Below are 20,212 nucleotides of genomic sequence, written 5' to 3' on the forward strand. Positions count from 1 at the left end.
GAGCACGCGTTATGAACAAGAGATTTTCGTGGCGCCAAACTACGGGGAAAATGTGGCGATACGTATTTCTCCCGGCCGCCATTGCATATGGCTGCTCAGTAGCATAATTCGCGCGGATCGTCGCACCACAAATTATGGCGGAAAATCCCTGCAATGGTAGCCCAGCGCAACGTCACGCAACGTCAAATTGACGCTGACGAAACGGCCCTTCCTGTGACGCTCTCCACAGCATATTCCTTCAGCCAATCAGCAATCTGGCATGGCGGCTATCTTGGATCGCCATCACATAGTCGCGATATTGCCGATGCATTGCACTGGCGTCTGTACGCTACTGGTCACTTTCTTTTTGAAGCGCTAACATCGCAATATACCTGCCAAGGACCAAAATATGTAGTAGTTGATAAAATTTGCAGCTCCACGTCACGTTTCGTCATCTTGATGAAAACGCCAAATTGCATTTTGCTAAAGTTCCGTTTCCCGGCACAAATTTCAAGGCACGTGAGCTCTCCAGAGCCAATCAGAGAATCAACATGGCGGATAATGGCAGCCGTGCAGCCGCCATGCGTGTCGAGAATAGCACCCCAGGCAAGCAATTCGCGGCGCTTCCTGGTTGCCAAACATCGCCGGAAGCAACAGCAGCGCCACCTTGGCAAAAACATGTGATCCTTTATAGCAACAGCAGAAAAAGCAGCGGATTCTGAAGTGAACCAGACTGTGTCACAGTCTATCGGGCACTACGAAACGTTCCGTTTTGTTTGACTCGTCAGCGAGGATAAACTGTCCAGTATCCTTCTCCCTATGTGTTTTCTCTTTAATCGTGGTTAAGATAACTGTCCTAACTTTGAACTTCCTTTCTTTGTTTTACGCTTTCTGTATCGGCCATCCCAATTTAAGGTAATCAAGAAAAAAAGTTGACTCGCCATCCCGGCACTGCGAAAGTGAATGTCTAGCAAAGCTATTGAAAACCACCACTGCGACTGCTGAGGGGGGTATGTAATGCCTTATTCCTTTAGAGTAGTGGTAGTAATTGCGATTTATAGTAATGATAGTAATGGGAGCAACGGTAATTTTGACAGCACGCCACCGTCACTAGCGGTTCTGCAACCACAGTAAAATCAATTGCTAGGCTGTGTGTGTTTTTTTTTTTTTTTTTTTTACATATACGAAAGTCTAGGGACGTCACTCCCCACGTCGGTGCCATCGGCGCGGCAGTTTGGGCAACAGTAATCTTTAAAAAACACATATACCGTGTTACGTGCCAAAACCACGATCAATACGGCACGCCGTAGTGAGGGACACCAGAAATTTGTACCACCTAGGATTCTGTAACGTGCACCTACATCTGAGTAAACGGGTGTTTGCGCATTTCGCCCCCATCGAAATGCGGCCGCCGTGGGGGGGGATTCGATCCCGCAACCTCGTGCTTAGCAGCCGTAATCTTTAACGGGAAATGTATGCGGGGAGCGCTACGTGCTTCGAATTGTTATCAGGAGGACCTTGTTATCAATTATGTCGTTCGGATGATTGTTCTTGCTTGTTCTTTATTCAAGCGCATGCTGTTGTGTATGTTGTACTCGCCATTCACTGTTCGCTTCACTTTGCTAACTGCTCGAAGCCTCTGCCCTTACGGGGATACGATTCACACTCCTAGCCGTGCACGGCCGCCGGGATCGGCCCAAATTTTTGCTTACAGACGCGGACATGAAAAAATATCCGTAAGCAAAAATTGACCATCGTTGACCATCCCTTCATGTGAAGGTGGATGGTCAACGAAACTCTAGATATGTCGCGCCTAATGTAGAACAACTTTTGCAAACACTGATTCCATGAGAGAGAGAGAGAGAAAATGATAAATTAAAGGTAGGGAGGTTAACCAGGACTGAGCCCGGTTGGCTAGAATACACTGGGGAAAGGGAAAGAGGACGGAAAGATTAAAGAAGAGAAAGTCCACTGGAGATATCAGTCGGTCACTCAGTCCGGATCACAGACGCTGACTCAATCCGGTCGCTTTCAAATATCGCAGCAGCGCTTTTGTGGCCTTTTGTAGCTGCGATATGCGAGGCCATGGTCCCAAGCCCAAGAAGCGCGAGGTTGAAAAGAATAGGGCTTAGAACACCGCCTTGGGGAACGCCTCGCTGATTTCATGATGTGTGCCCATTACGCACATTGCTCTTCAGAGTTATATGTGACACAAACACATCTGTCAATGCAGTTTACAAAACATGTATTTTATTTATTACTTTTAAATTACCACTATAACTGATTTGCAGTCGCTATGGGGGCGAAATGCGAAAACACCCGTGTGCTTAGATTTAGGTGCACGTTAAAGAACCCCAGGTGGTCGAAATTTCCGGAGTCCTCCACTACGGCGTGCCTCATAATCAGAAAGTGGTTTTGGCACGTTAAACCCCATAATTTGCAGTCGCTATGATGCACAAATGATTTCCGTTCTTACTTGAGAAATGTCTTTGGCCAAAGTCATATCGATGTATGACTCAACCTACTATGCGGTAGTAGGTTGAGTCGGATTGTTAAAGTAACACAAGCCAAAGTCTACCACGAAGTGGGTGAACCACTGCTTTGTTTCCGGTTTCGAGATGACTACGTCAAAGTATCCGACAACGACCACCGGCAAGGGATTGGCGGCAACCTACGTTGATCAACACGGAAGTGCGCGCGCCTCGTCATCAGTCATGAGGTTTGACGGCTGTTGTTACTTGTGCGTTTCGCATTGAAAGGAAAGCTGCGTTGCATGGTCGCTTCACGCCTCTGCTTTAGAGGGCTTATGAGTCATTGCTCTTGGCCCTGCATTGCCGCCGGGATCGGCCACCTGAGTTTCTTGTGAATCCTAGCTTGAAATTTCCGAGTGGGCCAACTTGAAGCTTGGCTGTGGGCCAGCTTGAAACTTGAGGGTGGGCCAACATAAACTTCGCGGTGGGCCAACAAGAATTTGGGAGTGGGTCTACTTCAAACTTGGGGATGGGCCTACTTTAGGGATGGGCCAACCTGAACTTTGTGGGTGGGCCAACTTGAAGTTTGGGGGTGGGTCAACAGAAATTTGGGGTATGATTACGCATACTTAGACAACTCCAGTGGAGTTTCTGCCTACCTTTTCTCTCGAATTCCCCAGTTTTGTATGAAAGCGGAAATTGAAGTAAAGATTCAATTTAGTCATTCATTCGTTCGTTGACGAGTCTTGAGTGGTTTTTCTTTTCAAGCAAAAGCTAGGCCACGAGATTAGAAAAAGCAGTTAGTGACGTTGCACTTCACGAACGCGGGTGACGCGCAAGCCTACGGGTGCTATAGCGCACACGACTATATCGGCCCCCGGTGCGCCTAACCGCCTACACTGATCGCAGATCGTATTCAATACAGGGCTCGCGCGGCCGCGCCACACGCAGCAGCCGCCGTAGTAGAACGCCCCGTTGCAAACATTCGCTTACTATCTAAATTACTTAGCATGGTATCAGCGTGCACAAGCAAACATGAACACTTCCCATTCGATGACCGCAGACACTCGCTGTCAAAACGCGAGTGTGAGAAATCGCGGCAGCAGCCGCGAACGAAGTCTCATTCGTGCTGTCTATCGCTTCAACGCAAACTAAGCGGTAAAAAACAGTGCACACAGACCTACGAGCCTTCGGCCCACAGAACTACATCCACGCGCCACCGCCGCTTTCTTAAGTAGCGACAACCTTTGTTGTGCGCCGCCTTATCCCCTCACACCAAATCCGGTTCCGGAATTTCCGTTTCCGGCATTTCTGTTTCCGGCGTTTCCGCTTCCTGGAGTTGCGCTGCGGGAATTTCCGCTTTGACTGCCGATGGTGAGACGCCCGCACGTGCTTAGCAGAGCTGTGGCAGTGACCATGAGAAGAATGCAAAGGCGACAAGCCGTTGTGTTCCGCTGAAGTAGTAGCTCGCGGTCGCTGTTTTCCAAATGCACGAAAAACGGCAGTGGTCTCCAAGCGCCCAGGCACTGCATTCCACTGTACGTTGCACGGAGGAAGGAAACTAAGGAGAGGCCCTGACGTCACTCTTTGTGAAGCAAAAGTGAAGCCGGAAGTTGGCGTTGCTCATGGCGATGCTCCGCCTTTTGTGCTACCCTCCTCTCTTGTTTACATCTTTCGCGAAACCACGCCGCGCTGCGCGTGGTTTCGCACGCGGAGCGCGCGCGCTCGCGCAACATCCGGCAGAGCACGGTGCAGGTAACACAGCGCAACAAGACACGGTGACTAACGCAAACCCGCCCACACAGCGCCTTTGCCACGGCACGAAACCTACCAGAGCAACACGTGTGCGCGCTCAAAAAATCAGAACAACGCCGCCATTGTGGCCCAAAAGGCGTGGCCATGCAGCAAAAAAAATAAAAAAGCAGCAAAAGAAATGAGAACCTATACGTCATTTCCGCCACACTTTTCTCCTAGCGCGCGGAGGGGGTAGGGCCTCTCCTTAGTTTCCTTCCTCCGTGGTACGTTGTCTCTCGTGGCACAAGCCGTCGCAGGTTGGCGCGAAGCAGCGAACACGATCAGATCGCTGATTACAATAGGCGGTGGTTCTTGGATGGTATCGCATTCACAGTTTAAACCGCAGCTGGTGCAATTAAAGCCTCTCCATCGACGCGAGAGTAAACAACGCTAAAAAAACATACTGTCACTTCCACTCGGAACAGGAAGCTGCAACTACGTAAGTTCCGCTTGACGCCGGAAGCTAAGGGGGCGAGTGGCAGAGGAGCGTGGAGGAGGAGGGTAGGTTGGCGGTACTTAACCTGGTCGGCGGAAACGGGTATGGAGGGGCTTTAGGCCCACCTAGAGTGTATTCCCAAAGCAGATCACTTTCAACATAAAGGCCACGCGACCGCGCGCGGCCGAAGTACAACCGCATCTCTCCCTCCCTTCTCCCTGTGCCATTCACGCGACGGAAAATGGCGCCCTTCCTCCCCTTGAATCGCCATCGCCGGCTCACCGCCGCATGCTTTCACTCGCACACACAGCGTACGGCGCGCGAGGACGATTTTATCAAGAGACAAACCCGGTACGTACGCATCGCAAAGAAAAACCTCTAGCAACTTCCATAGGAGGTCGACCCAGCGCGCCTCCGCGTACCTTCCTTCCTCGCGACGCTTCGCCTCGTTTCTCCATCCCCACTTCGCTCACGTTACCTACAAGTTCATCTAGGTGGCGTTACTTCGCAGCGCACTCATCGCGCCCCTTCGTACTTTCCCTAGCGCGCGATTCTCTTCACCTCCAGGCGCCTACCTCGTTCGATTGTTTCGCCGCTTCAGACAGACACCGCTGATTTCACGAGCTTGCCAGTTACGCTTGCGCTTAGAAACAAGAAATTTGGTGGATGCTTAAGCTTCGCCTTTAAGAGTGAAACGCGATAGCATTCAAAGATCCCTGACTGGTTCTCACGTAGCCCCGCAACTGCAGTCTATGTAACCGTAATGTTTACCGGGAAGCACTGGCGGCAAACGCTACGCACGAAGGCGAGCTTTCTGGTGGAAACACGACATCCTGAGTCGGCCAATCTACTCTTATTGTTTCGCACTTTTAATATTTCAGCTTGAAAACATTTAACATAAAAGGCATGCGCTGTCGGTGTTTTGTTTAATGACATTTGGTTGTAGGGCGTCATGCTCAAAACTCCCGAGGAATAACCTTGTAAATAATGTAAGACAAGGTATGAGCAACTTTAGTTATGCAAGAAGAACTTTAGCGCCATGTAGAATATATTTATATACAGTAATTTTCGCTCAGACGACATCCAACGCCCATGCCCGACACTGATACCATATATTCTGCGAAATGGGCCCCTTAACGCTATCGCATTAAAATATATTCAAGCGGCAACGCTCCCGCGTAACGGCGACTACAGCATTCTGAAACGTAAACTATTCCCGGGCGAACGGCGCCCATAAAATCTTCAAAGATATTTGCAACTGGTTCAACTAACCCGATGCAACGCGCTAGAACGTCTATGTCACTTGCTCCTTTCCCCAGCACAAGCTAGCCAGCGGATATTTACACCAGCTAACCTGCCTGTATTTGCCTCTCTGCTTTCGTCTTCTCTTTTTCAGCCGCACCCAGCCCCGCTGAGATTTTTGAATCTCAGCGATTACAATGCGCGTCATTTGCTGTGGGGGGAACAAGCTCGTAGACACTCTCGGCAAACCGCTTGTTAAGACTATGGAGGAGGAGAATCTGCGAGGCGAATGACAGGAAACCAACGCTCTCCAGACCTTCAAATTTAAGCATTGTTATTGACCCCGTGATACATTTGGTATTATTACCCAGTTCGGCAACCCGCCATGCCTATTTGCGCAAAGCCTCCAATATTATTTTGTCCACTCTTTGGTTCCACATTCTTTTAGACAGAATGAGCTATATAGAGGTCCATCGTTGAACACAGGGCGGAGGGATTGCCTACCAAAGTTTTTGATAAAGTCTTACAACCTTTTTTTATGATTTAATTAGTTATTCTGCCTTTCCACGCCCCTATATGAGTGCTTATTTTTGTAGCTACACGTACACGAGTACGACGTTTACTGAGGTTCTGGGTATAGGCGGCGCCTTGTTGTTCCGGTCACATGTCTCTCGCAAATAGCTCTATCACATAAAAAACAACGGAGGGTTTCCAATTCAATCCCACGTCCACTGAATACCGCGTACTCTCCTATCCGACAGAAGCCTTTAGAACACCCGATAGGGTACAGGTCGCAGTCACTGTCGCGTGTTCCGCTGATCTCGTAATGCATTGTTTAGCTATATAGCGTTTCCGCAGGCTGCGCCCATGAATAAGTAACGAACCTTCAGTTCTTACCCAGACGGATCTTTCCTGCCGTTTTCTGTATCTCTTGCTTGGCCCACTTCCAAGCTAGCATTTGCCTCGCAATGGTCATAGGCTAACATTCCTGTTGTCTACACCGCCTCAACTTGCTCTCTCTTCTTCATTTATTTTTCTTCCCTGCGTGCCTGTTCACTGCACTGTATCTGACTTTATGGAGCTGTATTTGCGGCGTGTCTCAGGACCAGGTTGCATGATCGTCTCCCGATCGTGGTGGGCAGCGTTTCGATCGAAAGCGAATGCAAAGGCTTCCGTGTAATGACAATTTGCCCTTCGTTCAACATAGCTCACGGCTTATTTACATCTAACCTGAGGCTCGTCAATGCCGTGTCGTTCACGACGGATCCATTGAGTTTGTAATTGTGCCCGGCAGTTTAGCCATAGCGCTGACAGTGCACATGAGTTGTTATTGTTAGGCACTACGCCACTCAAAAGAAATCTTAGGAAGCTTTAGTTCGGAGCCAACTTCAGCGCCGCCTGTTCAAATACATGTAAAACAGAGAAATGTAAGAAACATGAGAAATACATGAGAAACGGAGAAAAACAACTTGCCCCTAGTGAGGATCGTTCCCCACCTGCGGCAAGTTCTTTTTTCATCCACTTTTATTTCCATTAATTTATTGTTTGTTTATTTCATTTATTAAGAACAAAGAATTTCCCCTATGTTGTCCTTGGTGTCAGTGCTTGTTGGCTTCTTATACTATTACTAATAAAAATCGGGCCTCTCGGTTAACCCCCTTTCTTCTAGCTTATATATATATATATATATATATATATATATATATATATATATGTAAAATTCAAGGAAACGTTATGTAGGTCCGGTGCATACGTAGTTGAAGAAACAAAGGAGCACACTTACGAAAATTACATTTTTAATGTGTTTACGTCTCGGCCGTGGCTCAGCCTTGGTCAGACTAAAAAAAAACCCTGTTTGCCACACACACACACGCACACACGCACACGCGTGCACGCACGCACGCACGCACGCGCGCACACGTGCACACGCGCACACACGCACACACACACACACACACTATATATAATATGTATATATATGTATAGATAGATAGATAGATAGATAGATAGATAGATAGATAGATAGATAGATAGATAGATAGATAGATAGATAGATAGATAGATAGATAGATAGATAGATAGATAGATAGATAGATAGATAGATAGATAGATAGATAGATAGATAGATAGATAGATAGATAGATAGATAGATAGATAGATAGATAGATAGATAGATAGATAGATAGATAGATAGATAGATAGATAGATAGATAGATAGATAGATAGATAGATAGATAGATAGATAGATAGATAGATAGATAGATAGATAGATAGATATTTGATTTCACGTGTTCTGCCTTCATTGTTTTCAGAGTTCATTTGTTATTTTTTATAATCTATCTGCAAATTTTGTCTTTATGCGGTACCCTTCCTCCGTACCATAATGCCGATGAGGCGGTGTGCATGTGAATTAAATTAATTAAGAAAGAAATTCTGATTTAGGCCCTGAATCTTTGTATACAAATTGTCAAATCTCGGCAAAAGTATAGAACTACAGAGTTACGTATCCATAACTGTTAACCAAAAAAAGATATTGCAGTTCTGTAAATTGCATCTGTTAAAGCATGTAAAGCGGACAAATATAGTGTAATAGCCTATGTTGTTATATTTTACAATGTTTATGAGGTTTTTGCACAAATCGTACTCACATATTAATGTCATATTTGAGACCAATGTATAACACATCAATGTTTTACGCTTTACATGTACTACTAGCTAAAGTTTACTGATATGCGATATCCTCTTTCATTGCACATTTACCGAATGGTAATCTAGATCATGTCGTTTTCTGAAAATTCGCAATTTTCAACGATTTTTATAGCGAATTTGACATGCTAAATAAAAATATTGGCGTCCGGCAGTCGCTACAGTTTATCAACTTTCTTTTGAATGCAACCGGCCTAATAAAATTTGGTGTAATGGTTCTTGAGAAAGACGATTTCTCCGTTATCATCTATTCAAATAGCTGCAGCCATCTGTGGTACACTAGCATTTAAACGTGAGCTGCTGTGCCAATCATTTGTTTTGTAGAAGGTGCAACGTTTCATGATGATCCCAGAAATGCAGCATTTGGGTTTCACACGCGCCTGTCGCACTTTGTAGCAAGTTTTCGGTAACATGGTCAACACAATTAGTGCCAGGTCGCACTGTCACTCTGCAATAGTCCTCATACGAGTATCTGGCGTCACAATGCGCTGAGCTTGTTCCACTGTAAATCTGTTGCTTTTCCCTTGTTACAATGTGTCTTTCTGCTAATTATGCGTCTTCTACGGATAGTAATAACCGACAGCTTCACTATTCACCTTCGCCACAAACATGTTCTATTTTAACTTCTGACATTATTATCACGGTTACGTGGTCCTGCTTTTTTTGATGAGGGACCGTCTAAATAGTAACTTTTAGTGACGCTATATGCGCCTTTCGCGCACATGGTAGTAACCAATATCTTCCCTGTTTACACGAACTCAAGGCGTCACTCTCTGTACTGCATGATGCGAACATGCACTTAGAAGTGTCGCTATGCGAAAATATTCAAGTTGGTGCTATTGTCCTGGACGAGAGACAGCGACGAAAGCAGCGGTGACGAGCGTGAAAAGATTTCTGTATAGGCTTGCTAAACAAACTGTTCTTCAGAGTGAACGCGCGAGAGCCTTGCGTTGCGTTTCGTGTCCGCATCAAAACCAACGAAAAAGTACAACGTACAGTGCATCGACGCACGAGCTTAAGCAACCGATCCGTTGGACACCCTTTATTCCGTTGCCCACACGATGGCAAACACAAACGAAGAAGGCTCCGAGCTGGACAAAGTTCCACCGAAACTTTGCCGTGTTTTCGGAAGCCTCTCAGGCATTCTGTTGTCACCAGCGTGCGCTCATTGTTGCTTCTCGTCGCTCGACGAAGTGTGCGGGGAGTGCCCATGCATGAAGCTCTGTTACTCGCCGCCGCAGGCGGTAAAGAGCATCGCTACCCGTCGCAAGTTTTGAGGCATTGCATTACTGAGCACCACGAGGCGCGCGTTAGAGCAAAGTGTAAAAGACACAGAGGAAATGTTTGCCCGGAATTTGTAAACACGAGAGGCCCAGAGCCGCGAAAGTCGCGTTACTTTGTGACTGACTCGCACTAAAATCTTGGCGCCGAATGACCGTGATCTTTCAAGTTATTTATTCGTTATTTTCTTTTTCTTTTTTATTTCTTGGGTGCGTACCCGACTATGAATGGAAGCATGTCATTGTGAGAGTAATCACAACAAGGTGTGTTACATCCCCGAAGTTTCTCGTTCGTTTAATTTGGAGCAGACAAGGACTGACTGAATAAACTTTATTGAAACCAGCAAGAGATGGTGGCTGGGCCTAGGCCTCCCACGTGGGGACGTCGAGGTGTTGCCTCTTCACCGCCTCGCAGGCCTGCTGGGTCGCCCAGAGTTGGTCGTCAAGGTTGGGGCTACGCAGGGCAGCGTGCCATCTCGACGAGAGGGTCGTGGGGTTAGTGTCGGGGTATTGGTGTGTACAGTCCCAAAGCATGTGTGGAAGTGCGGCTGGCTGTGTCTTGCAGATATGGCACGTGGGATTGGGGTAAATGTCTGGGTAGATCTTGTTGTAAAGTTGTAACGAGGGGTAAGTATTGGTTTGTAGCAGGCGGAAAGTTGTAGCCTGCGCTAGGGATAGTTTGTTGTGTGGGCCGGGGAAGGTTCTACGCTCTAAGTAGAAGGACTTCACAAGATCATTGTAGCGTGTCAGGCGATCCCTACCAGTGGGGCCAGCCTCCCCTTCTCCCGCGCGGTTAACTAGGCCTCGCGCTAGGGAGTGGGTAACCTCGTTGAGGTTGGGGAGGTGCGGGTGGACGGTGCCTACATGAGCCGGGAACCAGACGAGTGTAACCTGATAGTCGGTGGAGCGGGGCGCTTGTTGCAAGATGCGCAAGGCTTGGTGTGAAATACGGCCGTTGATATAGTTGATAACGGCGGAGCGTGAGTCAGAGACGATGGTATGGCATGTTGGGTCGAGTGTGGCTAGCGCGATGGCCACTTCTTCAGCTTCCTCAGCGTGTGGGGTTACTAGGCTGAGAGCATGGTGGAGAGAGCCTTCACGCGTGGTGACGGCTGCAAAGCGGGTACCGTGGAGATATTCGGCGGCGTCGACGAAACTCACACCGTCGTGGCGAGTAAGGGATTTGGTGAGAACCGTGGCACGTGCTGTGCGACGTGCGTGGTTGTATTCGGGGTGCATGTTTCTGGGGATAGGATCGGCGTGAATCCAAGCTCGTATGGTGGAGGGGATCTGGTGCTTATGGCCGTGTTGATGGTGGTAGGTGATACCGTGCGAGGTGAGGATATGGCGACCCGTCGCTGTGAGAGTGAGTCTCTCCAGCTGAGAGCGACGTTGGGCCTCGATGAGTTCGTCCAGTGTGTTGTGGACGCCTAGTTGAAGGAGGAGGTCAGTGCTGGTGCAACCGGGGAGGCCGAGGGCTTGTTTATAGACACCGCGTATAAGTATGTTGATCTTGGTGTGTTCAGCCTTGTACCAGTTTAGATACGCAGCAACGTAGGTGATGTGGCAAATTACGAATGACTGGATTAATCGGAGCAGATTCTCCTCTTTCATACCCCCACGGCGGTTGGAGACCCGCTTCAAAAGTCTCATGGTGTTGGCTGTATTCATCTTGATTTTGGCGAGGGCCATGCCATTCGCTCCGTTCGCCTCTATGAGCAAGCCGAGCACACGGATATTGGTGACTAGGGGTATGGGGCTTCCATCCATGAGATGAAGCGCAATTTCTTCGTAATGGCGTTTAGCGGTGGAGTATTTTGGACGGCGGCCACGGAGAGTAGGCCTGTAGAGAAGGAGTTCGGACTTCGCAAGGGAACAGCGAAGCCCCGTGCCTTGTATATAGGTCTCGACTGTTTCAATGGCGGATTGTAGTGCCGTTTATATTTCGCCGTCACTGCCTTTGTGGGCCCAGATGGTTATATAGTCAGCGTATATGGTGTGAGTGACACCGTCCACTTGCTGCAACTCCTTGGCAAGATCGATCATGACAAGATTAAAAAGCATTGGGGAGATAACGGAGCCCTGGGGAGTTCCCGCGCTGCCCAAAGTCTGGGCGTCGGAGCGGAGATCCCCCACCGAAAGGAAGGCCGTGCGATTAGACAGAAAGTCTCTGACGTAATTATAAGCGCGCGCACCGAGATTAAGGCGTGAGATGCGGTCAAGAATGGTGGAATGGGCTATGCTGTCAAATGCTTTTTCGAGATCGAGGCTGAGTATAGCTTTAGTAGTACGTGTTCTATCTTCTAGTATATGGTGCTTAAGTTGTAGCATGACGTCTTGGGTCGACAGGTGGCCCCGGAAGCCGATGACAGAGTGAGGATACGCTGCAGTGTCTTCCAGGTGGGTGTTAATTCGCGTGAGGAAGGCATGCTCCATAACCTTTCCCACACATGAGGTTAGTGAGATGGGGCGAAGATGATCGAGGCTAGAAGGTTTGCCAGGTTTCGGAATAAGGATGACCTTTGCTGTTTTCCAGGCCGGCGGAATGGCACCATTACGCCAGCAGTCATTGATATAATCTGTCAGGTGGGTGACGGAGGCATCATCCAGATTACGGAGGGCTTTGTTAGTGACCCCATCGGGCCCAGGGGCAGAACGGCTGTTTAAATTATGCAGGGCGGCGTGGATCTCAGCGACACTAAAGTCTTCGTCCAGTGGGGGGTTGGGGGCCCCGGTGTAGGAGCCGTGAGATTGCACTGGGCCCACGGGGAGATACTTGTTGGTGAGGTAGTCTAATACTTGGGCGCGGCCCTGTTTCTTCCTTTCCGTATAGAGAAGTTTAGTGAGGCGATCTTGTTGGGAAGAGCGGGTGGCTTGACTATCGAGGAGGTGTTTGAGAAGCTTCCAAGAAGAGGGACAATGGATCTGTCCGTCAGCAGTATTGCACAGTTCAGTCCACTGCTGACGGCTCAGAGTGAGGCAATGGGCTTCGATTTCCTTATTAAGGAGGGCTATTTTAGCGCGGAGGCGCCTGTTGAGACGTTGCCCTTTCCAGCGGGATAGGATGGATGTTTTAGCCGCGAGGAGGTGGGCCAGTCTACTGTCCATGCGCTCGACGGGGGCATCGGTGGTAATGGTGTGCGTGGCTGCATTGGTATCGGAGTGGAGATTTCGGGACCATGCATCAATGTCCGCTATGCGTTCCGCATGCTGGTCAGCGGATCGATGCTTGCGAAATGCATCCCAGTCAACCCACGTGAACTCACGGGGTTTGGCAGTAACTGCAGCTGTCCGAGGGAGAAGTATGGCAATGATGCAATGGTCACTACCGAGATCATGTTGTGTGTTGCTCCATTGGGCGTTGGTGACGTTCTTGGTAAATGTCAGGTCGGGGGTCGTGTCGCGGGAAGTGGAGCTACCGAGGCGTGTGGGGAACGTGGGGTCTGTAATGAAAGTTAGGCCGAGGTCTTGGGAGTCTTTCCAGAGGTTTTGAGCCGCCGTCGTCGAGTAGCCATATCCCCATACCGTGTGAGGGAGATTGAAGTCTCCACCGATAACGAGGGGGTTGGTGCCAGCTACGTTAAGGGCCTTCTTGAAGAGGGTGAGAAAACGGCTTCGAACTTTGGCAGAGGGATGGCTGTACACGTTAAGGAGAAAAATACTTTCCTTACGTCTCCTGGTGGGAATAAGTTCAACGAGAAGGTGTTCGATGTTTCGGTTGTGGAGATTGTGTTCGATGGCGGTGATTCTCTTGTGGACGAAAGTGCAGAGGCGGCGAGAAGCATGTGGCGGGATGAAAGGTTGGTAACCTGGCAGGGTGACCGAATCGATATGGGTTTCCTGAATCATGATGACGTCCGGTTGCCGGGTGACGGTACGAAGGTGTTGACGGATGACTGGCTGTTTGCGGAGATAGCCTCGGCAGTTCCACTGCCAGATAAGTGTATCTCTCTTATTGTGGGCCATGATGGGGATTGGGGGATGCCGTCAGGGGCAGTGCTGGGGTCAGGGGCAGTGCTGTGCGGCGGCCCTCATCTTACAGCGGACAAATCGTGTACGGCTCGCTACAAGACACCATACGTTATTCGCAAGCGCATTGGGAAACGCCGAGCTGCAATGCAAGCCACCCTTCAAGAAAGCGACTTCCCGCCCTTGAACTCCAGGCCCCGCTCCAGATCCAGGACTCCATCACGCTCGAGGCAACATTGTTCCCAGACCCCTTCACGTTCGAGACAGCGCCGTTCCCGATCCAGATCTACTTCTGCCCCACCCGCCAAGTCTCCTACTACCAAGGTGAGCTTCGCAGAAGCCCTTAAGGGCGCCTCGCGAGAGGGTCGCAGCATACCTTCTCCACAGTCCACCAACACCAATGATAACGCAGAAATAGCTCACCTCAAAAAAGAAAATGCCATTATGCGCGACCTAATTAACAAGCTCTCGCAAGAGGTTCGCGATCTTAAACAATCCAAGACACCCGCTCCTACACCACCCGCCGAAGCGTCCCACTCCTCTAGCCTCGACGCTCCACTGACACCAGCCCCCAAAAAGCGGGCCCTCCAAGAGGAAGCCACGGGCCAAGTGCGCTCAGAGGTTAAGGACATGCTAGTCGCACTTCAAAGCACGATGACCACACTCCAGAACGCAGTCGAATCCATGCAACACGCCGTTCTCGCACTGGCACAGCGCGTCACAAACATTGAAACCCACCTACAAGCTCTCCCCATGCCCGCTTCTCCTACCCTCCAAACCCCAGCAGACAAGGAGAGACGGAAATTTATTTAAGAAAAGGCAGAGTTGGTTGGCTTGAGGTTAATGTCCTCTAGCCTACTACACTAATCCTGAGATTTATTTCAAGCACAGGTAAAACGAGCAATGTCTGTTTTAAACTACGCTTGCTGCGATGCTTGTAGTGCTTCCTGCGGTTGACAAAATGACAGCGAAGTACACCGGAGGCAACCACGATGTTTACATGTATAATGGACGACTGTGAGCTACCGCGTTCTACCTAATGATCAATCAGCGAGGTCTCTTTTACTACCTTTGCTTGCGACACAAAAAAAGGTACAACACGTCTACCAAGATGTCTTGCAAGTTCAATCTTTCCTCTCGTAGTTCGGATGGCACCGGAGAACAAATTGCTTGCGCGTTCTCTTGAGCATGTTTCTAAGTTGCTTCTTTACACGACTTTGGAGAGTGAACCCTTATTCGTAAGGAGAAAAAAATTATCCATATCCAACGCACCATTGGAATCTATGTCAAGCGAAGTTTTTCATGAAGCGGGTAATGAAATGCTATAAATTTTCCTATTTCATTCCTGCACCTTTGACTTAATGGAAACTGGCGCGCGCATGTGTTTTCGGGCAGCCGCGCTAGACGGTGTTATAAATCTTGTACTTGCCTTGTATTTCTTCAATGTACCAACCGCGTTTTGGCCGATTTCATGTTGAGGGCGTGTGCCTTGGTACGCAAATTATAATCATCGCCTACACGTGGAGATCATCTCAAAGAGGTAATCGATGGCACGATACTTAACTTCCGCTTTTTTAAACAATCCCCCGTTGTCGGTATGCGCCATAGTATAGAAATTGGAATCATCCTCAATACGTAGCCTATGTATAGGTGGACTATATTGCAGTTTTCCAGAATTTTCAAACGTCGCCTGATATGTGGCAGATAGCATAATTCTTGTCCTTTAGCTGGATTACTGAAAGAGGCGGACATTACTAGCCCGAGAAATCGAAACATTAAACAGAAATGGACAGACTTTCTAGTGCGTGACCTTCTCTCACGCTTGGAAAAACAGAATTGTGTACCACGTATTGAGCAACATACACCTGGATCGGAAGCTTTTAATACTGTTCTGTAATTTTCTCATTGACACTCTTCATCTAACTACTATATTTGGGCAGTTCATTAATTAAGTAGGACTAATTGGGCAAACAGGCGGAATGAAAAAAAAGTACTTCAAGTATCTCCAAGCGACACCCGACAACATTACCGGGGTTCCATCCAGCTGCATTTGCATATTTTAAATTTTAGCTCAACTTACATGGGACAACCGGTGTACTATAGTGAAGCCGACGGTGGTATATTCCGAGCCACCGTGAGTTACCCTTAGCTCTTTGAAGAGGCAGGAGGTGTGTCAAGTGAGCTCCTGAACAACAATATACAATGTGGAGACTGCGGTTTAAGCGGTGGATCCGGGACCTCAAAGAGGTGCGACGTAACGCTAAGGCATTGCTCTCACACTTACCGCACAATCGCCAATTAATGTATTGACCTTTCGAATTTCCCAACTTCCCACTGCCTATTGCATATGACTTTTCACTTGTGCTCGCACTTAAAGGCAGGGACAGAACTGTACAATAAATAACATTTTTTTGCCGACAAAGTATTTCTTCCCGGTGCTTCTCTCTTCAATTTAATCAAAGATGGTAAAATTGATTGGTATTGAATGCATGTCTTCGCTGAAGCTCCATGGAAGTTTCGAGAAAAAGCATGTCGTTTGTGTTGGCCAATAAATTTTGGCATTGTAGGCGACAAGTGTGTTGTCGTATAGTAAACGACCGTTAACTTAACGTGCGGAAGCGCAATCGTTAGAAAATATGTGGCTCTTTTGTCTGAAGGGCAAAGTATTGCAACGATAGCGGAAGGCTTAGCGTTGCGCTCGAGCTTCTCACTCGATGATGTATGCGCGGGAGCGACATGTTGGCGCAACGTAGCATGCGAGCCAGCTCCTGCTGGGTAGAATAGACAGCGCTGTAGGAGCTACCAGGCGTCTCACAACGCTAGCCTTAGGAGGAGGAGCGCCGCCACCGGTGCTGCTGCCGTCGCACCTCAATGCTGCGCGAGATGACACCGGTGGGAAGCCGTCGGCCCAGTGAAATGTTAGTTCTAGCAAAGGCATTCGCGGTCGTTCCGCTGAGACTGGTGTATGCCAGAAGTTTGTGCGCAACCGCTTATAAGGGAACACTAGCGCGCATTTGAACAACGCTCATGCCAGCAGTGGAACTACCATGCACTACAAGAGGGTAGCCGAATGTAGAACGACATCAAGCCGGTTGAGCGAAGCGTAAGTGTGCGACCAACTTGATAGTGGGTCGTTCGCGTACCGGCAAGACACGCTTACAAAAAATGTATTGTCCTTCCACTCTGTGAATAAGGATAACTCACGAAGCTGTATTGGGATAACTATGTTGACGACTATATAGATTTATATGGTTATTGCCAATATTGATTGAATAAAGACTCGTACAGGTGACTCCGTGGCTGTTATCGTCTTTACTTTGTCTCATTCGTTACCACAGTGATCATAGCTTTGTGGTCATTGTGATACGTCGCGATCGCTTGTATTGCTATGCTAAACGCGTTCTTGCCAAAGGTCAAATCTACACACGACCGGTGACGCGTGGTCGGCGCATTGACGTTTGTGTAGCATTCAATTCCAAACCGTTCCAACAGGAAGGATACAATCCACTTGTCGTAGGGGCGCACTAGGTCGACGTCATAGTCTCCCACTATGACGATCGACTTGTCTTCGGCGGATGAGGCCCAACCACAGGCGTCTATTAGAAAAATCTCAATGTCTCCTTTCAACGTAGCCGGAGGGACGTAGACCGTCGCGACGACGGTTCCATCTTCCATCTGCACGGCACATGCTCGATGGTCCCGAGCGTCAGCTGCTGCGCATTCGGTGGCAGCGGCTTCGCGTCGCTTTCATGCCCATTCGTTATTTTGCTCTCGTTGTCGCCCTTTCAAGCCACATTCTCCTCCTTCAGATTGAACGACGGGCGTCCTGCCCATAGCAAGCCCATAGTGCGTTCAAAGTTCAAAGTGCAACTACTGATAACGTCCCTAGGGCGGCGACTACGTCAGAAGAGAAAGAGGAACTACGACTGGTGGGTAGACCATCAGGTTTTATTATTATTTTCAGCCCCTTCAATCAGGAGCGAAGGAGCGCCGGTGGCGCACAGGTGGTGTGAGGAGCGGCGGCCGTGCCGCGAACATACGGGGAGAAATTCTCGATCTATACGCTCTGTCCGCTCACCAAAAAATTTCCAGAGCTTAGACACATACAGCTTCGCTGTAAAAATTGTGAATCGCAGGTCTCTCCAGTGCCTCAGCGCATGAAATCTGAGCGGAGTGGACTGTAAGCGGCGATCTGCCAGAACTTTCTAATAACGCGAAAGCGTTAAGGACCCCGTGTTACAGAAAATCTGGTGTCGGCGTCGGACGTCGTTTCGCGAAAAATCATTCCGGACCACAATCATGCAGGCCCTCCGCGTGGAGCAGAGGCGTTACTAAACTAATTGAATTTCTCAAACTAACATGCGCCAGAAAACTCAGTGCCCTTCCACTCTGTGAAGAAGGATGACCAGCGAAGCTGTGTATGTGGGCCCCTTAATGGCGAACTGCACCTCCGCCGCGGGTCGGCCCGGCATTGCACTGCCTCCGGGATTTTTACCTACACGCGGACACGATAGCGGGGAAAGTAGCCCTTAACAGCTTCATTGAAAAAATCGTAAAATACGACCTAAACACAACCTACAGACATAATAACGCCAAATCAAAACGCACCAAGAGTCTGCCAAAACCAACATTTTGGTAGGTTTGGCATATTTTGTTCCGTAAATTCATTCAACGAATTGGCGCAAGTTCATATTTACCGAAAGTACACCTTGGCGACACTCACGTAATGAAGTGTCAGTAAACAAATCAATAGTTATTTTTCAGTAAAATATCACTTGGCAATCTTCTGCGAAAATGCAGGGCTCCTAATGCTTTTTTTTTCTGTCCAATAGTTCCAATAAAGACCAATATGTTGAAGACAAACCCTTTTTTAGGTTCAGCAGGCCACGTTCAGCAGCTATACACACCGAAATAACGCATACAATAATTTTCTCGTGGAAACGTTTTTCACGTACGTGCGCAAAACTTCGAAAGCACACAACGCGGCAAGAACAATTATTTCAACAAGTATAACCTGAGAAATGATTCTGAGCGAAGTAGTCAATAGCCGTGGCTTTTTACAAGAAAATCTGAGATGATCAAGGTACACGTCTTAGACAATTGACGTAAATGACGCTATAGTGATGATCACGACGTCTCGACAGCGGCGCGCGCATGCGTCAAACGCAACTAGCACACTTTCATTTATCGAAGTGACGTTTCTATACCTCGTATCTCTTTCGAACTTGCAATTTCGCGCCCACTGCGAAGCGCTCCCGTACAGTTTTCTGTCAGATACTCAAAGGTGAGGCAAGTTCGCCTCTATTGCTACGATTAAATACGTGACCAATGTCGGCGACCGAACTTCTGCAATCCAGCACAGCACCCGAATACCTCACCATTGGACCACGATCGCATGCACGCTACTGTCGGAGCAAAGTCGCTTTTTGAAACTTTTTGAAACGGCAAGATTTTAAAAACGTCAGTTAAATACAAGCTTCTAAAAAAGATTCTACGGTTCAAAGCGTTATGCGGCCATTATCGGCAACGTTTCTCAGAGTTCTGAAATAACTGTATAAGACACCAAGTTCATATTCGGTGAAAATAGGAGGCCCGGTAAGTACAATGTGCGGCGAAAATATAACGCATACGGATGAATGGATCCATGCTTACACGTGCTTTCCTTCGACAGTGGCACGTCGCAGGCCATGTACAAAGTGCCACAAGTGTGCAAAAAGCGGATGGGCAAAACATTTCTCTCGCACTGCTTCTGTCTACCGTAGCATTTACTGCGATGTATTTGTCCGAGTAAGTGAGTTCGCTGCCAGAAGCTGCCCGTAAGAAGTACCTGGAGAAGCTCTTCCCCTGTGGAGAGCAGTGCCCTGATCGTTTCCTCATAAATGGCTAGAAAAACCATCCGAAGTGTTAGCGAAAAGTGCGATTCAGCGATGTAGCGATACGCACAGAACACCCTACGTGAAATTGAGCCCGTGCCGGAAGCGCAGCATGCGTATACACATAACTCGTCTCTAGTAAGCACCGCGCAACCACGAATCAAACTGAACTGCTATGCATATAAGTTGCGTACTTGAGCAATAGGCTGCGTATCTGAGCACCGCTTTTGTTCCAAACTTCTATGAAAATGGTCGCATTTCTTCTTGTAAGCGTAGATATGTGCAATAACCATCCCATACAGTGAACCGCACTTACCAGTGACGCCGAGAACTTCGCAGGCGCTGTTGGCGTCTGACGGCAGCCATTTGTCGCGGCGCATTGCCAGCACCCAAGTCTGTCACCGTTTCGTGTCTCTTGGGAGTGGGAAACTACAAGCCGATAGGATTTTTTTCGTGCAGTTT

At 48.4% G+C, this 20,212-nt stretch overlaps 1 protein-coding gene across 1 annotated transcript in view; it reads left to right on the plus strand.

The window, feature by feature from the left end:
* Positions 1-18,061, plus strand: part of LOC140217049 (uncharacterized) — a 31,627-nt gene extending 13,566 nt beyond the window's left edge. Inside the window, exons 2-4 of the mRNA XM_072287473.1 lie at positions 14,072-14,201; positions 14,290-14,486; positions 18,014-18,061. Of these exons, the coding sequence (XP_072143574.1) occupies positions 14,072-14,201; positions 14,290-14,486; positions 18,014-18,061 (375 nt within the window). The remainder of the gene's footprint in view (positions 1-14,071; positions 14,202-14,289; positions 14,487-18,013) is intronic.
* The last annotated feature ends 2,151 nt before the right edge of the window (positions 18,062-20,212 follow it).

This window comes from Dermacentor andersoni, chromosome 4 (assembly GCF_023375885.2).
Source record: "Dermacentor andersoni chromosome 4, qqDerAnde1_hic_scaffold, whole genome shotgun sequence".
NCBI lineage: Eukaryota > Metazoa > Arthropoda > Arachnida > Ixodida > Ixodidae > Dermacentor > Dermacentor andersoni.